The sequence below is a fragment of the Danio rerio genome, chromosome 9 (assembly GCF_052040795.2).
Source record: "Danio rerio strain M-AB ecotype USA chromosome 9, GRCz13ab, whole genome shotgun sequence".
NCBI lineage: Eukaryota > Metazoa > Chordata > Actinopteri > Cypriniformes > Danionidae > Danio > Danio rerio.
This window is the reverse complement of record NC_141029.1, coordinates 49,646,342-49,666,636: the sequence shown is the minus strand read 5'-3', so window position 1 is coordinate 49,666,636 and position 20,295 is coordinate 49,646,342. Positions and strand designations below refer to the sequence as shown.

The window sequence follows — 20,295 nt, the reverse complement described above, 5'->3', positions numbered from 1 at the left end:
CAATCAACCAACCAAACAACCAACCAATCAATGTCCGACTGACCGACGTCCAACCGACCAACGTCCAACCAAAAGAAAAAAGAAAAATTCTGCAATTATTTATTCACACCTTCGCTTGTTCAGTTTGTTTTAAAAAAGCTGGAAACCAAACTCAAGTATTTTCAAATTATTCGGTTGCTCACATTTTGAGCAAAAGATTGAAAGGTTTATCAAGACATTCATATTCTCGTCTTTTTTGCTTATATTTACCAATGAAGCCAATGAGCCCAAGCCAAAATACAGGCTTTTAAAGCACTCCTGAAAGCATCTAATGCTCACTTTTTACCCTACTGAGACGCTCACTACTTTTCCCAAAGACTAAACCAATGAGTTAACAAAATAAACACAGCAAATATAACGTATGCACAGAAATATGTGAGCCGAGACAGGAAGAAGGCGGTATTAAATAAGGTACAGTTGACTCCAGAATAAGCACATATTTCTGAAGTGTGCTTTGAAATTCTGGATTTTCCTGAAGCTGTTCAGATTCACACTCTTAAGGGAATCATCTGTGAGCTTTATGAGCCTCCAGTTCAGTGTTTTCATGCTGTGACCTGGATTTTACAAGAGGGTGATAAAAGCCAAAATATGAAGACGGATACTGGGAGAAATGGGCTCTGTTCTATTACACAGTGAGCTACATGCATAGGGATAATTTAAAGGCAACGTAGACAAGTTCACATCAACAAGGCTGTTCCAACAGGTAGGGAGCATACAGAGTTCTACCTCTAGAATATATGTACAGTTATGGGAAAATATATGTTTGGTCTCTTTGGATATATTTATATTTGCTAGATAAGGGTTTTGAGTAAAATGTTAATTACAGCCTGACCGATTTATTGTTTTGCTGGTTTTATCAGACGTTATGAGCCAGTATTTAAACATTTTATTTCTATAACATATAATGCAGACAAGGAGCAGCATGGTGGCTCAGTAATTAGCACTGTTGCCTCACAGAATAGTTGCATTTCTGTGTGGAGTTTGCATGGGCTTCCTCTCGGTGCTCTGGTTTCCTCTACAGAACAAAGACATGCAGTATAGGTGAATTTGCATAAACTAAATTGGCCATAATGTACGAGTGTGAATAAGAGAGTGTATGGTTGTTTCCCAGTACTGGGTTGCGGCTGGAAGGGCATCCACATGCACAAAACATATGCCGGATATATGTGGTTCATTCTGCTGTGGTGACCCCTGATAAATACGTCGAAGGATAATCAAGATTTGAGTAAATGGTTAGTTTTAGCCTGACCAATATAACGTTTTCTGATCTTATCGGCTAATATAAGCCTGTCGTCGAAGTATTGGGATTGGCAAATTTGGCAATTGTAAACTTTTTTTCTTTAATTAACATAAAAATAATAAAGAATATTGGCCGATAAATAGATATCTATTTTTTTTTACTCCCTGTTTATGTTTATTTCTGTATATACTGTATTCTATATATATTACTACTTAAAAGCTGGACACATAAAGGGAAAAATAATGAAGAATACCGGCCGATATATAGATATCTATTTTTTCTTTACTCCCTGTTTATGTTTTTTTTTGTGTATATACTGTATTCTATATATAGTACTAATTTAAAGTTTGGACACATAAAGAGGAAAATAATAAAGAATATCGGCTGATTTATAGATATCTATACATTTTTTTACTCTCCGTTTATGTTTGTTTGTGCATATGCTGTATTCTATATATAGTACTAATTAAACTTTTAGACATACACAGGGAAAAAAAGGAAGAATATCGGCTGATATATGGATAATTTTATATTTTAATTCCTGATTATATTTGTGTATATACTGTTTTAAATTTTATATGGTTCTACTTAAAAGTTAAGTTAGGACAAACAAAGGGGAAAAATAATAAACAACATCATCCGATATGTTGATATCTGTATTTTTAAACTCCCTGATTATGTTTGTATATACTGAATTCTATTCTATTTGTTATACAACTCAAAAGTTTGAACACATGAAGGGGAAAAATTATAAACAAAATTGGCCGATATATCAATATATTTTAATTTCTTGATTATGTTTGTGTGTATACTGTATTATATTCTATATATAGTAATAGTCAAAAGTTGGTCACATAAAGGGGAAAAATAATAAAGAATATCGGCCGATATATAAATATCTATATTTTTTACTCCCTCTTTATGTTTGTTTGTGTATATAATGTATTCTATATATAGTACTAGTTAAAAGTTTGGACACATAAATGGGAAAATAATAAAAAATATTGGTCGATTTATAGATATCTACATTTTTTTCACTCCCTGCTTATGTTTGTATATACTGTATTCTATTCTTTTTGTTATACAACTCAAAAGTTTTAACACATGAAGGGGAAAATTATAAACAAAATTGGCCGATATATCAATATATTTAAATTTCTTGATTATACTTGTGTATATACCATATTCTGTTCTATACATAGTAGTAGTCAAAAATTGGTCACATAAAGGGGAAAATAATAAAGAATATCGGCCGATATATATATATATATATATATATATATATATATATATATATATATATATATATATATATATATATATATATATATATATATATATACATACATACATACATACATACATACATACATACATACATATATACATACATACATATATATATATATATATATATATATATATATATACATACATATATATATATATATACATATATATATATATACATATATATATATATATATATATATATATATATATATATATATATATATATATATATATATATATATACATATATATATATATATATATATATATATATATATATATATATATATATATATATATATATATATATATATATTTTTTTTTTTTTTCACTCCCTGTTTATGTTTGTGCATATACAGTATTCTAATTTATATTCAGTATTAGTCAAAAGTTTGGACACACAAACGGGATAAATTATAAAGAATATCACCTGATACATTGATATCAGTATTTTTTACTCCCTGATTATGTTTGTGTATATGCTGAATTTTATATATAGTATTACTCAAAATAGTGGACACAATAAGAAACATTTTTTTTAAAATATCATCCTATTTATCAATATCCCTATTTTTTTTATCTTCCTGGTTATGTTTGTGTATATACTGTATTCTATTATTCTATATAGTTCTACTCAAAAATTTGGACACACAAAGGGGTAAAATAAAAAACAATATCTGCCAATATATATCGATATCTGTATTTTTCTACTCCCAAATTATGTTTGTGTATGTACTGTATTCTTTTCTTTATATATTACTATTCAAAAGTTTGGACACACGAAGGGAAAAACTAATTAATATTAGCCAATATATTGATATCTGTATTTTTTTTTAATTCTTGATTATGTTTAGGTATATACTGTATTCTATATATATTGCTTATATAGTTCTAAAGATTATATAAATGTGTAGAAGAAGTGTGACAAAATAATAAAGATTATCAGCTGATAAATGAATTATGGTAATATTTGCTCCATGATATTGGTATAGACTTCAGCTTCCTTTTCCCACCCCCAATGCCATCTTATTTTTATATATGTTATATTCTATAACAGATAACATTTTAACTTTTATAATTGTATTAAATGTCAGTGCCAATAGCCTAGTGGTCAAGTGCGCCGACATATAGCACCATGGTGCTCACGACGACCCGGGTTCGAGTCCCGGCTCGAGCTCCTATGCCGACCCTTCCCCTCTCTCTGGTCCTAATGCTTTCCTGTCTGTCCTCTACTATCCTATCCCAATAAAAGGTGAAAAACCCCTAAAAACATAATTAAAAAAAAAATAATTGTATTAAAATTGCTTTAATTAAAACTACATTTATTATTGTGTTTTGCTTAATTGCGGTATTGTTATCTAAAACTATTGAGACAAGTCATTAGTTTATTGAATAAAACAACGATTATGTGTAATCTTGTAATTATTTTATATGGTTATATTTATAACTATTTATAACTATTTATACTATAACTATAAATATAAGTAAAAAATAAAAGTTAAAAATCAGCTTCTCAAATAATTTTTTTTGTTCAAATGATCAATGGATATTTATTGACTCGTTTGTTCATTCGTTCATTGATTCATGTGATTCATTCATTTGTTCGGTCATTTATTTATGTTCCTTCCTTCCTTCCTTTCTTCCTTCCTTCCTTCCTGCCTTCATTAATTATTAATGTAATGTTTTTTTTGTTGCTTTTGAGAAGAAAGTGCCTTGCCATTCTTTAGTGTTTAATGTTGTAGTCTCTCTCTCTCTCTCTCTCTCTCTCTCTCTCTCTCTCTTTATCTCTCTCTTTCTCTTTCTCTTTCTCTCTATCTCTCTCTTTCTCTTTCTCTCTCTCTCTCTTTGGGTGGGATGTTTTTGGAAATGTTTCATCACCTCTGTGCCTGAATGTCCTGCATGTGTGTAGAGTCTGTCTTGCTGAAGCTCCGCCTCTCAGTGCAGAATGACTCGAGGAACAGAGCAGTCTCTGTGTAGAGGAGTGGGAGTTTTACCTGTATAAGTCTCTCTGTGTTCTCTGAGCCCCAAAGACACTCAAGGAATCTCCAACACTGGATGAGTTTTCTGAATGGCGTCACTAACTGGACAGCTGCATTTCCTAAAATAACAATGACTTATTTGCATTCTTTATTTCATTTAAATTATATATATATATATATATATATATATATATATATATATATATATATATATATATATATATATATATATATATATATATAATTTAAAAATTTATTATCATTTTTTATTTAATTTAATAATATAGATTTAATTTAATTTTTAATTTAATTATTAAAGTTTTGCAAGATGTAACACACTGAATGTAGAATTCAGTTTCTAAAAATATGCATTAACCTAATGCCTTGTGTTTTTTTTATTGAATTAAATTGTATTTAATTTTAATTAACTTTATTTATTATTTTAATTTAATTAAATTATTTTTAAATTAATTAACATATATATATATATATATATATATATATATATATATATATATATATATATATATATATATATATATATAGTCTTAATTTTTTACATTTTTTTGACTTAATTTTTTATTAATGCCTTTTGTTGGTTTGTTTGTTTTATTTTTATATTTTTTTGTTTTATTTTACATCATAAATATTTTAAAAACTATTTTATCATTTGTATTAAATTTAATTTTAAAACTTTTATATTTATTATTTACATTATATTTTACTTGTATTTTATTTTATGATAAAACTGTAATTTTATTTAAATTAAGTTTTGCTTATAAATGTAACATACTTAATATATAATTCGTATTCAAAAAGTATGCATACACATAATGCCTTGTGTTGCTTATATAATTGTATATATTTTATTTTATTTACAAACATGAATTTAATTACAATATAAGTTTATTTATGTTTGCCTGTACATTAATTGAAATCAGAATTATTAGCCCCCTTTGTATTTTTTTTTTCTTTTTTTAAATATTTCTCAAATGATGTTTAGCAGAGCAGGAAATGTTCACAGTATGTCTGATAATATTTTTTCCTTCTGGAAATTTAAATCACCTTTTTTTTGTTTGTTTGTTTGTATCTCTGCAGTTTGCCGGTTAGCCTGTCATCGGAAGTGTGAAGTCAAGGTAAGAAATGTTTGATTTGTCATATTAGACACAAAAACCTAAAACGAGTCTCTTTTTAATGGCTTTTGCATTCAAAATAAAAACATTATATGAAAATTATGCTTTAAGCTACATTTGGATTTCCATAACAAGGTTGTGAGTCTTCAGAACTTCCCTAAATGGCTGTGTCTGCATACACAGGTTAGGCTCCTTTTTGTCAAACGCACACACATTTTCTGTTCTGATGCCAAACAAACCTTATCACAGAGGACATTTTCTGCCTTGATAGTGGACAAGCGGGTCTGGATGAGGAAGGGTTTTGATAGACTCACAAATCTAAAAACAACAACTGCGTGATGTCTAGGACATGTTTGTCTTGGCTGATTCCTTTCTTCTTTTGAAATACCCTTCCTGAAATGTGTTTTCCTGTGTGATAGGGCTGTTTTCAAGGCTGTTTTGAGAGTAAGAGTGTTTGAGATTGGCAAATAGGTGGGATATTTTGTTTGGCTGTGTTCTTTCTGAGCTGCCTTTATTTTGACCATTCTAAGGCGGCATCCTAATCTTACATAGACCATCAGGTTGAGGGAGTGATAGAGATTCACATTGATAGCATAGATTCACTGAACCCAAAAGGTAAAGGTAACTCGCACCATTTAAGGGAAACCGATTGCAACAAACCATTTAAGTTCAAAAACTAAGCCTAATGAGTACTGTGAACTTAATCTATTTGAGTAAACGAAGCAATTTTAGCAGAGTCAAACCCAATAAATGAAGAGAACTTAAACCAAACTGAGTACTGTAAAACTCAACGAGTTATGGCAACTCAAACCGTTTGAGGAAAACGATTGCTACAAACCATTTGAGTTAAACTAATCTATGAGAACTGTTATACTCCATTTAAGTTGAAGTAATGAGGTATTTAATTAACTCTTTACTTTCAACACTGAGTTCAAAACTCTTTTCAAATGAGTAGAATTAACTTTCAGTCAATTTTGAGTTCACTACACTTATTTCATTTGATAAAGTTGACTGTTGGGTTTTACAGTGTTGCAGAGGCCAAAACTCATGCAAAGTGCACAGATTCACTGTTGATTTCAGTGTTTCGATGCTGGTGTGTTGATAAAATAAAACTTTATCAACTAAAAGACTTTATTGAACATTAAAATATATGGCACAAAACTACATAGAGATGTTGCTGATTAATTTGACTTTTTAAATTAAATGTAATTAAATTAAATTAAATTTAATTAAATTAAAATTTTATTTTATTTTATTTTATTTTATTTAAGTAAGTTTAAAGAGCGTACACAAGTTATTGAGGTGTTTTGTTTTGTTTTCTTTTAATTTAAGTAACAGTAAAGAACACATAAATACTTGAGATTTAAATTTATTTAATTGTAAATAATAATACACAAGTAACAAACACAAATGCTGGATAATTTAATTGCAGTTGTAATATATATATATATATATATATATATATATATATATATATATATATATATATATATATATATATATATATATATATATATATATATATATATAAAATGAAGGCATAATATTTTTACATATTTATTTATCTATATTTTTCTTATCCACTTGCCATTTTCAATGTTTTTATATTGACAAAACAATTCAAAGCTATATTTCTCATGCCATTTTTTCATAAAAAAAAATCTATATTCATTTGAGAATATTTAGAAACTTATATTTGAACAAAATATAAATGTAGAGCACATAAACATCCCAAAAATAAACACATAGAGCACATAACCATCATGCTATATTACTTTGAACAATCATTGTTTTTTAAGAATAACTGTAATCTGCACTTTTAAGTATTTGATGCAATGCAATTTACAAAAAAAAGTTGACTCAACTTAAAAATTTAAGGCAACAAACATTTCTGAGTTGACTCAACTTTCAACCCTATTACTGCACTTGACTCGATTTGAAGTCGACTAAACACAAAAATGTCCTGAAGTTTGTTGCCTTAAAATTTCAAGTTCAGTCAACTTTTTTCTTTTTTTTACAGTGTAGTTAAGTGCCTCAAAATGCACCCTGTATAGGCAGGTTTGAATGTAGCAAGCTCTCCATCACCTCTGAACTGCATCTGGCAGCTATTATGATGTGTGTGTGTGTGTGTGTGTGTGTATGTTGGTGAAATGTGTGTGTGTGTGTTTGTGTTTTGCCTACTGCTCTGCCACTTTGTGTGCCACAGGAAATTCCAAAGGTGCGAAGGAGGCCTGTGTGTGTTTTTGAGCCCTGATGAGTTTGCTTTTGCTAAAGTACTTCTCTGCATGCTTTTTAAAAAAACAGGGTTCATACAGTCCTGAAAAAGTCCTGGATTTTTGACAAGGCATATTCCAGGCCTGCGAAAGTTTTTGAAAAACAGATAAACCCAAGATGTTTTGGAAAAGCCATGGAAATTTGCTTAACAAACAAAATTAAAATAGGTCAGGACTGCAGACAGGCCAGTCAGGTATTTGTATTCTCTTCCTCTGCAGCCAGGACTTGTGTGCAGACTGTGGTTTTGCATTGTGTTGTTGAAATGCGCATGGGAGAGCCTGCAAATAATGTCTTCTTGAAATTTTGACAAGGCATTTTCCAAGCCTGCAAAATCTTTTGAAAAACAGATAAACCCGAAATGTTTTGGAACAACCATGGAAATTTGATTGAATAATCAAAATTTAAAACGGGTCAGGACTGCAGGCAAGCCAGTCAGATATTTGATTCCTATTCCTACGCAGCCAGCACTTTGTAATGTGTGCAGACTGTGGTTTTGCATTGTTTTATTGAAATGCGCATGGGGGTCCCTGGAAAAGAAAAACCTAACTGGAGTGTAGTAATACCTATGAAGTATCTTATACTGTATAAATTGATATTTTCTTTATATATTTTACATTATAGGACATAATTATTTTCCAATTATCTCAATCTATGTAAATATTAAATATCGAAATAAAAAGTTTTTATCATGAATTTTTGAGCTAAATTTGTAATATGTAAATGCTTTTTAAAGCTGTTTTGGGAGTTTTTAAAAGTTTTACCACATATTCCTGTTCTCTGCCACAGAGACCTTTGTTTCAAAACATTTTGTAAATATTTCCAAAAATGATCTTGTCCTTCTGATTTAAACTTCTTTTTCAAATTTCAAAGTTGACCTTTATAAAATTTTCCACACAGAAAGCAAGATACTTGCTTAAAACTATTTTACAGATATAAAAACAAATATAAACTACATCAATTGTAACCTATATTTGATATGCTTATTATCAATTATTATTATCATTATTATTATTTTTATTATTATTTATGTAAGTAGTGTTACGTTCACACTTAAATCTAGAGGCAAAACACAGCTAGGAACGAACAAATGAAGGAAGAGGGGAGAGTCGCGCTTCCAGACCCAGAATCAACAGTCAACACCTTCCTAATATTCTGATCACCATCAGGCAGCCATTGATTTATTGTGTGATCAAATGAAGTAATATTTCTTAAATTTTAAAGAAACAATACAAAACAAAATTAATACTTCAGGATATGGGGGTCCAAAATAACAAACAAAACAACCAATAACTAATTTAAGACAAACTAACTTACCCAACAAAATAAACATTCCAAAAGAAAGAAAATACATATTATTACTCTTTCTTCCTGCCTACCTACCAAAACAGGAGAAAAAGGTTTTAAAATAAAATACACCTCGCACCTTACTCATACCAGCAACTTATTTCACATTATAAACATGAAATCACTAGAAGTCAGAAGCCCCTAGTATCTGGAACTGGAGCAGCTCAAGTGAGACATGTCGTCTCCCCTCTCCCTTGCCTTCTGGTCGGTTGCAGCCAGTCTTCATAGCTCAGTTGATTAGCTCAGCAGATTAGACTCAGGTGGGCTCAATCTGTAAACAAAAGAAATCAGGAAACCGAAAAACTGCAATATAGAAACAAAAATAAAACAGTCACGGGACGAAACAGTAGACCTTACATGAAACATTAGGTCATGCGTATTTACCTGAAAGTTTTGGAAAAGTCATGGAAAAGTCTTGGAATTGTTGTAATAAAAATGTGCATGAGCCCTGTAGCAACTACAGAATGTCTTGAGATGTTTTCCCTTTAAGGGGAAATAAGACAAGAAATAAGCAGGACGGGGCTTTTTGGGTTTGATAGATTGCGTCTGATTTGGGAGGACGGCTGTGACACACCGAAGCTCCTTTGATTAAACTGAGATTAAGGCCCAAAAATGCTCTAGATCTGTTTAGAGACATGTAACCACTTCCCCAGCCAGAATTGGAGAAGAATGTCCGCGAGTCCACGATCCAAGAATGGATGCAATTCGTTTCCTGCCATTAGATAAAAGATGAAAATGACAATGAATGATGCAGAGCGAGTCTTTGGATTCCTCCCGTTTTCGAAAGTATTTATTGCGGAAATGAGACTAAAGTTGACGTCAAAGACTGATTGCGTTACAGAAATGAGCCATGAAAAGTGAAGAAAACATCTCCTCTGAGACAGTTAATGGCATGTTTTTACTTTGAAAGTATTTATTTGAGTTTTTGTTTCATATTTAAAGTTACGTTAAGCCATATTATGTTTAATAAGGTTACGCTGCGGTACATTACGTGAAGTGATGTTGTTACACTACCTTCAGATACGTTACATTATATTGTGTTACATTACGTTAAATAAAGTTGCTACATTAAGTTAAGTCAAGAAAAGGTCAATTATATTAATTTGTTACATTAAGTTACGTTAAATTGCAATTAGATCAGTTGAGTTACATTACATTGTTACATTACAATAGGTTTATTTTAAAAGTAGTTATTTTATTTTGTATTTTAAATTACATTAAGTTATGTTTTTACACTACCATAAGATTAGTTATGTTACATTATGGTAAAGTTATGTTAAGTTAAGAAAAGGTGAATTACATTGTGATGCATTGCGATACATTACGATACGTTAAGTTACATTCAGTTTAAATTAAGTTACGCTATGTTACATTTTAAGTGTACTTTAAAGGTATTTATTTTATTTCAAATTTTACATTGCATAACTTAATTTAACGTAATGTAATGTTTTTATGTTACATTAGGTTAAGAAAATATAAATTGCTTTGTTAGGTTGCATTAAGTTACGTTATATTAAGACAAGCACACACACACACACACACACACACACACACACACACACACACACACACACATATATATATATATATATATATATATATATATATATATATATATATATATATATATATTTATTAAGTTATATTTTACTTTAAAACTATTTATTTTATTTTATTTTGTATTTTTCATTACATTAAGTTATATTGTTACATTACCATAAGATAAGTTAAATTACTTTATGTTAAAGTTGTTACGTTAAGTTAAGGAAAAATAAATTACGTTGCATTAAGTTATGTTACATTGTTACGTTACATTAAGATACATTACTAGTTATGTTTACTTTAAAAGTATTTATTTTATTTTTCATTTTACATTACATTAAGTTATATTATTACACATCCTTTAGGTGCTTTACATTACATTGTTACATTACATTGTTAAATTAAGTTAAACAAAGTTGTTATTTTACATAAAGGTAAATTACTTTGTTACATTACAAGTTACTGTAAATTATTTTAAATTACAATGTTATGTTAAGTTGTGATTAGATACATTAAGTTACATTACGTTACATTAAGTCACATTACAATAGGTTTACTTTAAAAGTTTATTTAAATTTATCTTATTTTGTATTTTAAATTACATTATTTTATTGTTACACTATAAGATAAGATATGTTACATTATGTTAGTGGGTTACGTTAAGTTATGCTATGTTATGTTACAACACATTATGACTATACATTGTTACATTATGTTACGTTAATGCCTTTTTAATCAAGACTCTAAGACAAATGATCACTGCAAGACTATAAATGTGCATTTTTATAATAAATATGGTACAATTTGTTTGACTGCAGTTTTTATTGAAATTAAGGCAATTCATATAATTCAGCCTTTTGTCAGATTCAACACCATCATGCCATTCTACAAATCTCAACATCCATATTTAGATAAGACTTGGCCGCTGTGTAACCTCTGCCACTAAAAACAAATGCTCAGACCATTTGTGCTGGCCAGACTTGGTGACTGACTGAAATGATGATGGAAGAAACAGGTCAAATGACACATAACACAAATATGACATTGATAACAGACACAGGAATTTGTTTAAAATACACACGGTTAAATGAATTTGGTCCAGAAAGGTAAACTGCAGTTGCACTGGACTGCTTTTTAGGTTTTAAATGAATCTATAAATGAATATATAAATGAATATATATGAGCAATATCACACGAGTAGCAGTGCGTGCGATATGGCTGTATATCAGCACTGATGGGAGGCGTGCTTGCGTGCCTTAGTGTTCAACCAGTGCTGATATACAGCCATATCGCACTGCTACGAGTGTGATATTGCGTTTATACAACAGTTCAAAATCACAATCCTGTATATAAATAAGAAAACCAAACACGAATAGTCTAAAAACCCTTTTTGTATTAGAAACTACTTTCTTCCGCCATTAATTCACATCTCCAGCTGACGTCAAAACAGCAGAAGCCAATACTAATTCACCAACGTCACTTTAGAGCTAGTGTTTGAATGAATCTATGTCTAAGTGATGAGAAAACTGCTGATTTTGCTTAAACTTTAAGATTATAAGGCTGAACGTGACATGAAATGTCATCCATCTCAGAGATATCTTCTTACAGTGTTACAGTTTACGTTATTTTTCTGTTGCAATTGGGATTTCACAATAATTAACCTCGAAAATAACAACGAATCCACTAACGTCACTAATTGTAGCCACGCTACTGCCCAACACTGTTAATGTGATAAAATCACTTTGTCCAGAGAACTCTGTTGGGGCCCTGACTTTCACAAATCGATAAATTTATGAGTCATAATATATAATTCGACATGAAAGAGTCTGTTTTTATTTCTGTACACTCACGATAATGATAAAAAAGCATTTGCTTTTTAGAAAACAAAGAAAGGCTAAGTTACATACCTGCAGATGCTTTCTAATGTTCGACATTGAAGCCTTTGATGTCTAACGTATTTTACAGCTGGCAAACAAATTTCGCACTGAACTATTATATGTGTGTCCTTCTCAGATTTCAGGTTGAAATTATTTTTAAATTTCCAGCAATTGAATGCATTTTTATAATTTACCATGGGTGCAGCTCTCAGATGGGTTGTAATAACCTAATGCCCCATTCACTCACGGCATCAGCGTCAACGCTTCCCCTTCACTTTGAATGGGTGACGTCAGGCGTTGCCGAACTGCATTGTGGATCCGTCGGCGGCGCTTCAGAGGCGTTGCTCGCTGCAGAAGTTGGGACTATCTCAACTTTTTAAGCGCTGATGGAAGTGTCAGCCAATCAGATCGCTGTATGCAAATACACCAGCTAGACAGTGGCCTATTGCTGATTGTATTTTATTGGTTGACGCTGCTATGACGATCATTTCAGCCCCAACTTCAGACACGCCCTCAGTCAAGCTTTGACGCTGAAGCCCCGTGTGAATGGGACGTAATGCTTTCAGCGGCAAAGAGGAGGTGCACTGCATATTCAAACCGGAAAACCAACCAAAAACATTAGAATAGCACCGCTTTAATAAATGTCCTTAGCAGAAGGCATTGTGCATATTAAAAAAGGCAAAACAACAGATTATTATTTTTCAACATATCCCAGATTTTAGATAAAGAATATTTTTTAGAAGTAACCCCATTTAAAATCTTTAACATTTTCATAAGTAACTGTAATTTAGACACATTATATTTTTCTCAGTAACTGTAACAAATTACTGTTACATTGATTTTGTAATTAAATTACCGTTACATGTAACTAGTTTCTCCCCAACACTGTTTACTGGATTACATTTTCTGTAGTTTTATGTGTCATGTAAGACTCATTAAATCTTATATGACATTTGTTCAGTGACAGTAACATTTTTGTTCATTTAATAATAATTAAGATACATTTTCTGCAGTTTTGTGTGTGAGGTATGTCTGTCCCTTGTATTCCTTATATTATGCAAAATAAATGTCCCCACAAGTATAGAAATAGAACTAAATGTTGACCTCATGGGTACATTTATCCTGTGTGTGTGTGTGTGTGTGTGTGTGTGTGTGTGTGTGTGTGTGTGTGTGTGTGTGTGTGTGTGTGTGTGTGTGTGTGTGTGTGTGTTGTTAAACAGTTTATCAGTTCAGATTTGTTCAGTCATTAGTTTTGTTGACTATTTTTCATATTTTATTATATGAAGCGCAAGTTTTATATTCAGTGACGAAATGTTTCTCTACAACCCCGCTTAACAAATGCAGTTTAAAGCTTTCTTTAATGGCAGTGCAGCAGTCGTGGAATTTAAATGGTCGAGATTTATTTTAAAAAATGTCATTGCATGGTAGTGAACAAGAAGGATTTGTTCAAGCAAAAAAGAAAAAAAAATCAAAGAGAAGAAAGTATTCATCAAAAAAATATACACAGCAGCTTTACCTTGGGCCCCTGACATGCTTGTTTTTGTTGGCGGTGAGAAATATGATCACAATGTGTAAAAAAAAAAACTTCCTACTCAACCTATGGTGCAGCAGGATGCACATATCCTAGACTGCTGCGGACCGACCACAAGATAAAGCCATTAGTCATTTAGTCTATTGAGCAATGCATCCGTATTTGGTAATATATAAAGGCTATAGAATGTCTCTTCTCTGATGTCGTTGTTTGCGTTTCAGCCGGCCGTTCCAGATCCTACGAGTACTATATATAGAGTCTAAATGTTTCCCTCCTCTTTAAACACACATGGCTAATTTATGGCCTCATTGTAGTAGCATGTATGTGGACATTAAAGCAGACGGTTGTAAAAAGTGGACTGTTCTTTAAATAATATCGTTATATGAGGCAATTTACCATTTGTAACATGTTAGTAACAATTCACACAATTTACAACTGCCTTATAACCTCCGTATTATTAAGATACTAACTGTTTATTAGCCTGTGTTGTTATTTTACATCCTTACCCAATGCCTAAACCCTTCTACTACCTTGCTAACTATTAGTAAGCAGCTAATCAGTAGTTTATTGAGCTGAAAGCCTTGTTTAATAGTTTTATAATAGTGTGAATCACGGCCATGCACAGGGGGGTGGCCCGTTGGCAGAGCCACTGCCCCTCTCAGCAGGCACTTGCTCGATTGCCAAATGGAGGGAATTTTATGTTAAAATAAAGCGTGACCTTAACATTTATAGCATACAATTTGCATTTACATTTTGCATGTTCAGTATAATAATTTTTTTTTTTTATTATCATTAGTTAACCTTATGTAAACTTGGTGTAAAGGTTGGTGTAAACGAATGAACAGTTTATCTTTCTGATCAGCTATGTAACAGTATTTGAAAAACATTGCATGTGCATAGCATAGTTGGTTTGTTTGTATACAGTCACATGCAAAAGTTTGTGAACTATTTGGATTTCTGCATTGGTTGTTTATAAAATGGGCTCTGATCTACATTTAGTTCACAGTTATGGGAATATATTGTGGATTTATTTAAATGCTTCATTTGTGAAAACTAATATTAATGTTAAATTATATAGCTTTAGTGTTTGTTTTAGTGTTAGCCAAGTTTTGTGTGTATTGTTTTATTTGTATGGCATTGACTTACAAGGTTGATTTCCCCCTCTCACATTACATGGAAATATATAGATAGATTTATGGATGGGGGTATTAATGGATATATGGATGGATGGATGATTATACGGATGGATGGGGATATTTAAATGGATGGATAGATAGATAGATAGATAGATAGATAGATAGATAGATAGATAGATAGATAGATAGATAGATAGATAGATAGATAGATAGATAGATAGATAGATAGATAGATAGGTAGACAAAAGAACAGTAGATAGAATTACAGATTAAATGGATAATAAATAGAAGGAATAATAGAACAACAGAGGTAATAATAAATGAACATGCAAACATTAGAACATACAAATGATAGAGCGATATATGGATGGATATATGGACTGATGGATGGATGGGTGGAAGTATGGACTGATTGATGGATGGATGGATGGATATATGGATGGATGATTATATGGATGGATGGATGGATGGATGGATGAATGGATGGGGGATAGATGGATGGGTGGATGGATGGATAGATGGATATATGAATGGATGATTATATGGATGGATGGATGGATGGATGAATGCATGGATGGATGGGGGATTGATGGATGGATGGATGGATATATGGATGGATGATTAGATGGATGGATGGATATATGGATGGATGATTAGATGGATGGATGGATGGATGGATGGATGGATGGATGGGTGGATGGATGAATGGATAGATATATGGATGGATGGATGAATGGATATATGGATGATTGACAGATGGATGAGTGGATGGATTGACATATGGATGGATGGATGTATGTATGTATGTATGGATAGATAGATAGATAGATAGATAGATAGATAGATAGATAGATAGATAGATAGATAGATAGATGGATGGATGGATGGATGGATGGATGGATGGATGGATGGATGGATGGATGGATGGATGGATGGATGGATGGATGGATACTACCACAGTAGCACTTTAATGAACGATATGTGTGTACAGTGAGGTGCTTAGTATTTGTGCTGGTAATGTTTTTTGACTTGGTTTGTGGGTTAAAAATGGCTCTGGAAGGGAACAGCATGAGTAATGTTTAGTCCAGCTCCCGGGGAGTCAGTGTGAGAAAATGAACTGGCTCTGACCACCATAAATCAACTCTTTCTTAAACAGCTAAGCAATCTTTTTCATTCCCACTTCTTTTTTTTTATAAAACCATTTAAGATCATAGCACATTGTTAGTCCTGGCGTGAGGCTCTGAAAACACCGAACTGTCTTTTACGATGCTTCACCTCGTTTCCTCAACTTAATGTTTCTTGGTTTCTTGCTTGCCGGCTGCTAGCAAGAGACTTGTAACCTTACCGTGTTTATTTATTTAGCCACTTGAGGAGTGCAAATATCGCTTCTGAATTGGTCAGATGGGTTGAAGTTGTGATGGGAGCCAATGACTTTTTGGATTTGGCTGTGTTTTTCCACCTTAAATGACTTTTAGTTCTCGCTGTGCTGACCTTATAGAGCTTTTAAAGATGTAAAGGTCTCAATTGAGGACAAATAGAGGAACTAAGTGTGGACAGAACAATGATGGGTCCTCTTCCAAGATATGCATAGCCAAGAAGAACATTGGGTGACTCAGAAGCTGGGTTTGGTCATGGGGAGCTAGTCCGGGGTGTTTTTCCCCTTCTGCAGGAAAAGCCGTGCTCCACCCTGTCCGTTGTACGCTAGAGTGAAGCCCATATGGTTCCTGACTGTGCAAGGGATTGGTTCTTGTTTGGTTAGCATGTGTGTAGCCAGATTTGTGACTTGCATCCTTGATGTTTGTAAACAAAGTTCACTGACCGCAATGATTTCCCATCATCTCTTCCCTTGCTCACAGCTATCCATTGTTCTGTGGCTTTCAGCTGGGGCATCCATTATCCAGTGATCTGATTTTTTTGGCACAATTAATTGCTCAAAACAGAAGAAGTTAAAAGAGAGGGCCTGCGAGGAAAATATTATGGTCTTGGATCCATATTTTGGTTTTGAATCCACTCTTCAGTGGAAGTCTTGTACATTTCTTGTAAACTCATAGCTAGAAATTGGGTTTGTTTAATTATTTACCAGTATTTATCAATTTTTATGTGAACTTTATTCAACATAATAACAGTTTACATTTTCAAAAAATATCATTTACAGTACTGTGTAAAACTCTTAGACTCCCAGTTACATTTGTTGTTTTGGTGATGGTATAATAACATTATATAATACTTCTCACTCTTTTTAATAAAAGACAACCAGATAATACAGGTTCTAGTTGGACTTTTTTGGGTTGAATTGTTTAAAACAGACTGTATGAAAGAAAGGGTTGGAGAAAGATGGAAGAATACATGAAAAATACTGGAGTTTCCATCTTGGTTTAATCTGCATTTCTGCCAGAGCTCTTGTCAACATTGCATGAATTGATGGGATAGATAGATAGATAGATAGATAGATAGATAGATAGATAGATAGATAGATAGATAGATAGATAGATAGATAGATAGATAGATAGATAGATAGATAGATAGATAGATAGATAGATAGATAGATGGATGGATGGATGGATGGATGGATGGATGGATGGATGGATGGATGGATGGATGGATGGATGGATGGATGGATAGATCAAACAATGGATGGATGGATGGAAAGAAAGAAAGAAAGAAAGAAAGAAAGAAAGAAAGAAAGAAAGAAAGAAAGAAAGAAAGAAAGAAAGAAAGAAAGAAAGAAAGAAAGAAAGAAAGAAAGAAAGATACATTTTAAGTGTGGTTCATGCAGGTGAGTGGGCTTGACCTGTAGGTGACACTCTCTGTTGTCCATTTGCACCAGACACTTTCTTATAAGCCCCTAGGATTCTTTGGGAAAAAAAAGTGTGCTTCACAAAACTGAGTGGGCTTGACAAACCATATGTAGTATAATCTAAAAAAAAAAAAAAAAAAAAAAAAAAAAAAAAAATATATATATATATATATATATATATATGTATATATATATATATATATATATATATATATATATTTATATATATATATATATATATATATATATATATATATATATATATATATATATACTGTATATATATTTAAAGTGCTTCTTTTGTCCTCATTTGTGAGTCGGTTTGAATAAATTAGTCTGTTAAATGAATAAATGTAAATGTATCATACATTTTCAGACATGCACAATTCCGAATCGCATCAAAATTAGTTCAGGTTCACACATAATAAATAGCAGGTTTGGTTCAAATGAAAGTAAGTGCTCTGATATTGCAGTTCATTGAATACATGTGAATGGCCGCTGCCATTCAAACCTTGGTGCACACCAAACAAAGAGGCAGACATAATGAAAAGACGGAAATATGAGTCGAGTTTCATTTTAAATTTTATGTCAAAGAAGTATTAGCATTTTTACTCTCGGTCTTACAAAATGTCAAAGCCGAGACTAGGTGTATTACTTTTCTCTTTAGGTCTTAACTGAACCACAAGTGTGAACATTTTTTATTTTGTTACTTACCGTTATGTAGTTTCGGAGCTTCAGAATACAAATTAAGGAAGTTTAGATGATTCGGAGAGCTCATCTTACATCTTCTGTGGATCAATTGGTATATTATCAAGGTACGAGAATAATTTTGTACTTTGAGGATTTTACTTTTATATTTCTGTACTTTGAACATAGGATTTTTGCAGGATGAGGGAGCTCTCAGATTTCATCTAAAATATCTTAATTTGTGTACCAAATATGAACAAAGGTCTCAGGGGGTTGGAACAACATAAAGTGAGTAATTAATAGCATTTCTTGATGTAACTAACCCATCAATCCCTATTTGGACAGTAAATGTTTCTTAGGGGGACGCAAGGCATCTGTTGACTTTATGAATGTTCCAATTCAGAATGTTTGTGTTTTTCTCTTACGACCCACGTGAAAACCACTGGCTGAATTATCTGCAGTTTTTTAGGACAAGTTTTGAGGTTGTGTGTACTGATGTTTCTAATGGAGATCAATCCAAAAGTCATCTTGGAAATCCTTTTAGGCACTGAAATTAATTGTATGGTACATCATGGTAATTCGCATCAGAAAAGTGACATCTCATGCATTAAAAATGGATGCTTACATTACCAAAGTGCTAGAAAATTTGTGTTTATTATTGACTAGGTGCCAAAATCTGCCTTTTTGAGTTGTGCTGCAGTCCAATGGAACTGACTGTTACGTCATGATGATCACGCCAGAATTGATGCAGACGCCTCATCTGAATCTAGCATATGTTTGATTGTGGTCAAAACCAAACTCTGCAGGAATGTGGATCTCACGGGCCATATCTGAAGATCCAACATATAAAAACACATTTCAACGTGAATTATTATGTGATAGAGGATTGATAGGATTACAGACTCATCTACATCCAGCGCTAAATTATCTTTATCCAAAAGCATGCGCTCAATCACAGAGGAGCTATGGACAATTTTCTTTTACAGAACGTATTTCTGTCAAAAGAAGGCTTAGGAGAGGAAAAGTCTGATTATATAGAACCCCCCAAAACATTTCATTTTTTTAAGTGGAGTAAATAATAAGTAAAGATTATTTCATGAATGTAAGCGTTTGTTCTTTTAAAGTTTCTCGTCTCCTTGAGGTGTGGTTGACAGGAAGCATGTGTGTTCTGGACTGAGCAGCAGGATCTCCTGTACACACACACTCTCCTCCCCATACCATTTTACAGCACAGAAGAAACGGTTGTTTAGTACCAAAATACGCTGCCACGCATTCGGAAATTAAGCTATAGGACTTTTATCTGCACTTAACTTCATTCAGAGGAATATGTTACCAGGTAAGGCTTTTATTGGTGTAAAAAATTATTTCTAAAGAGTTCACTGTTGGTATTGCACTGGGTTCGTACGGGTGCTGGAAATCCCCC

General features: G+C 32.1%; 2 protein-coding genes across 43 annotated transcripts in view; both read left to right on the top strand.

Moving 5' to 3' along the window:
* Positions 1 to 20,295, top strand: part of tns1b (tensin 1b) — a 479,302-nt gene that overhangs the window by 188,592 nt on the left and 270,415 nt on the right. For 37 of the 42 annotated variants that reach the window (XM_087266581.1, XM_087266576.1, XM_087266579.1 and 34 more), the window contains 1 exon segment: positions 5,650 to 5,687. In XM_087266581.1, the coding sequence (XP_087122707.1) occupies positions 5,650 to 5,687 (38 nt within the window). 42 annotated transcript variants of the gene reach the window in all.
* Positions 1 to 20,295, top strand: part of phgdh (phosphoglycerate dehydrogenase) — a 722,740-nt gene that overhangs the window by 518,934 nt on the left and 183,511 nt on the right. The gene's annotated exons all lie outside the window — the stretch shown is intronic.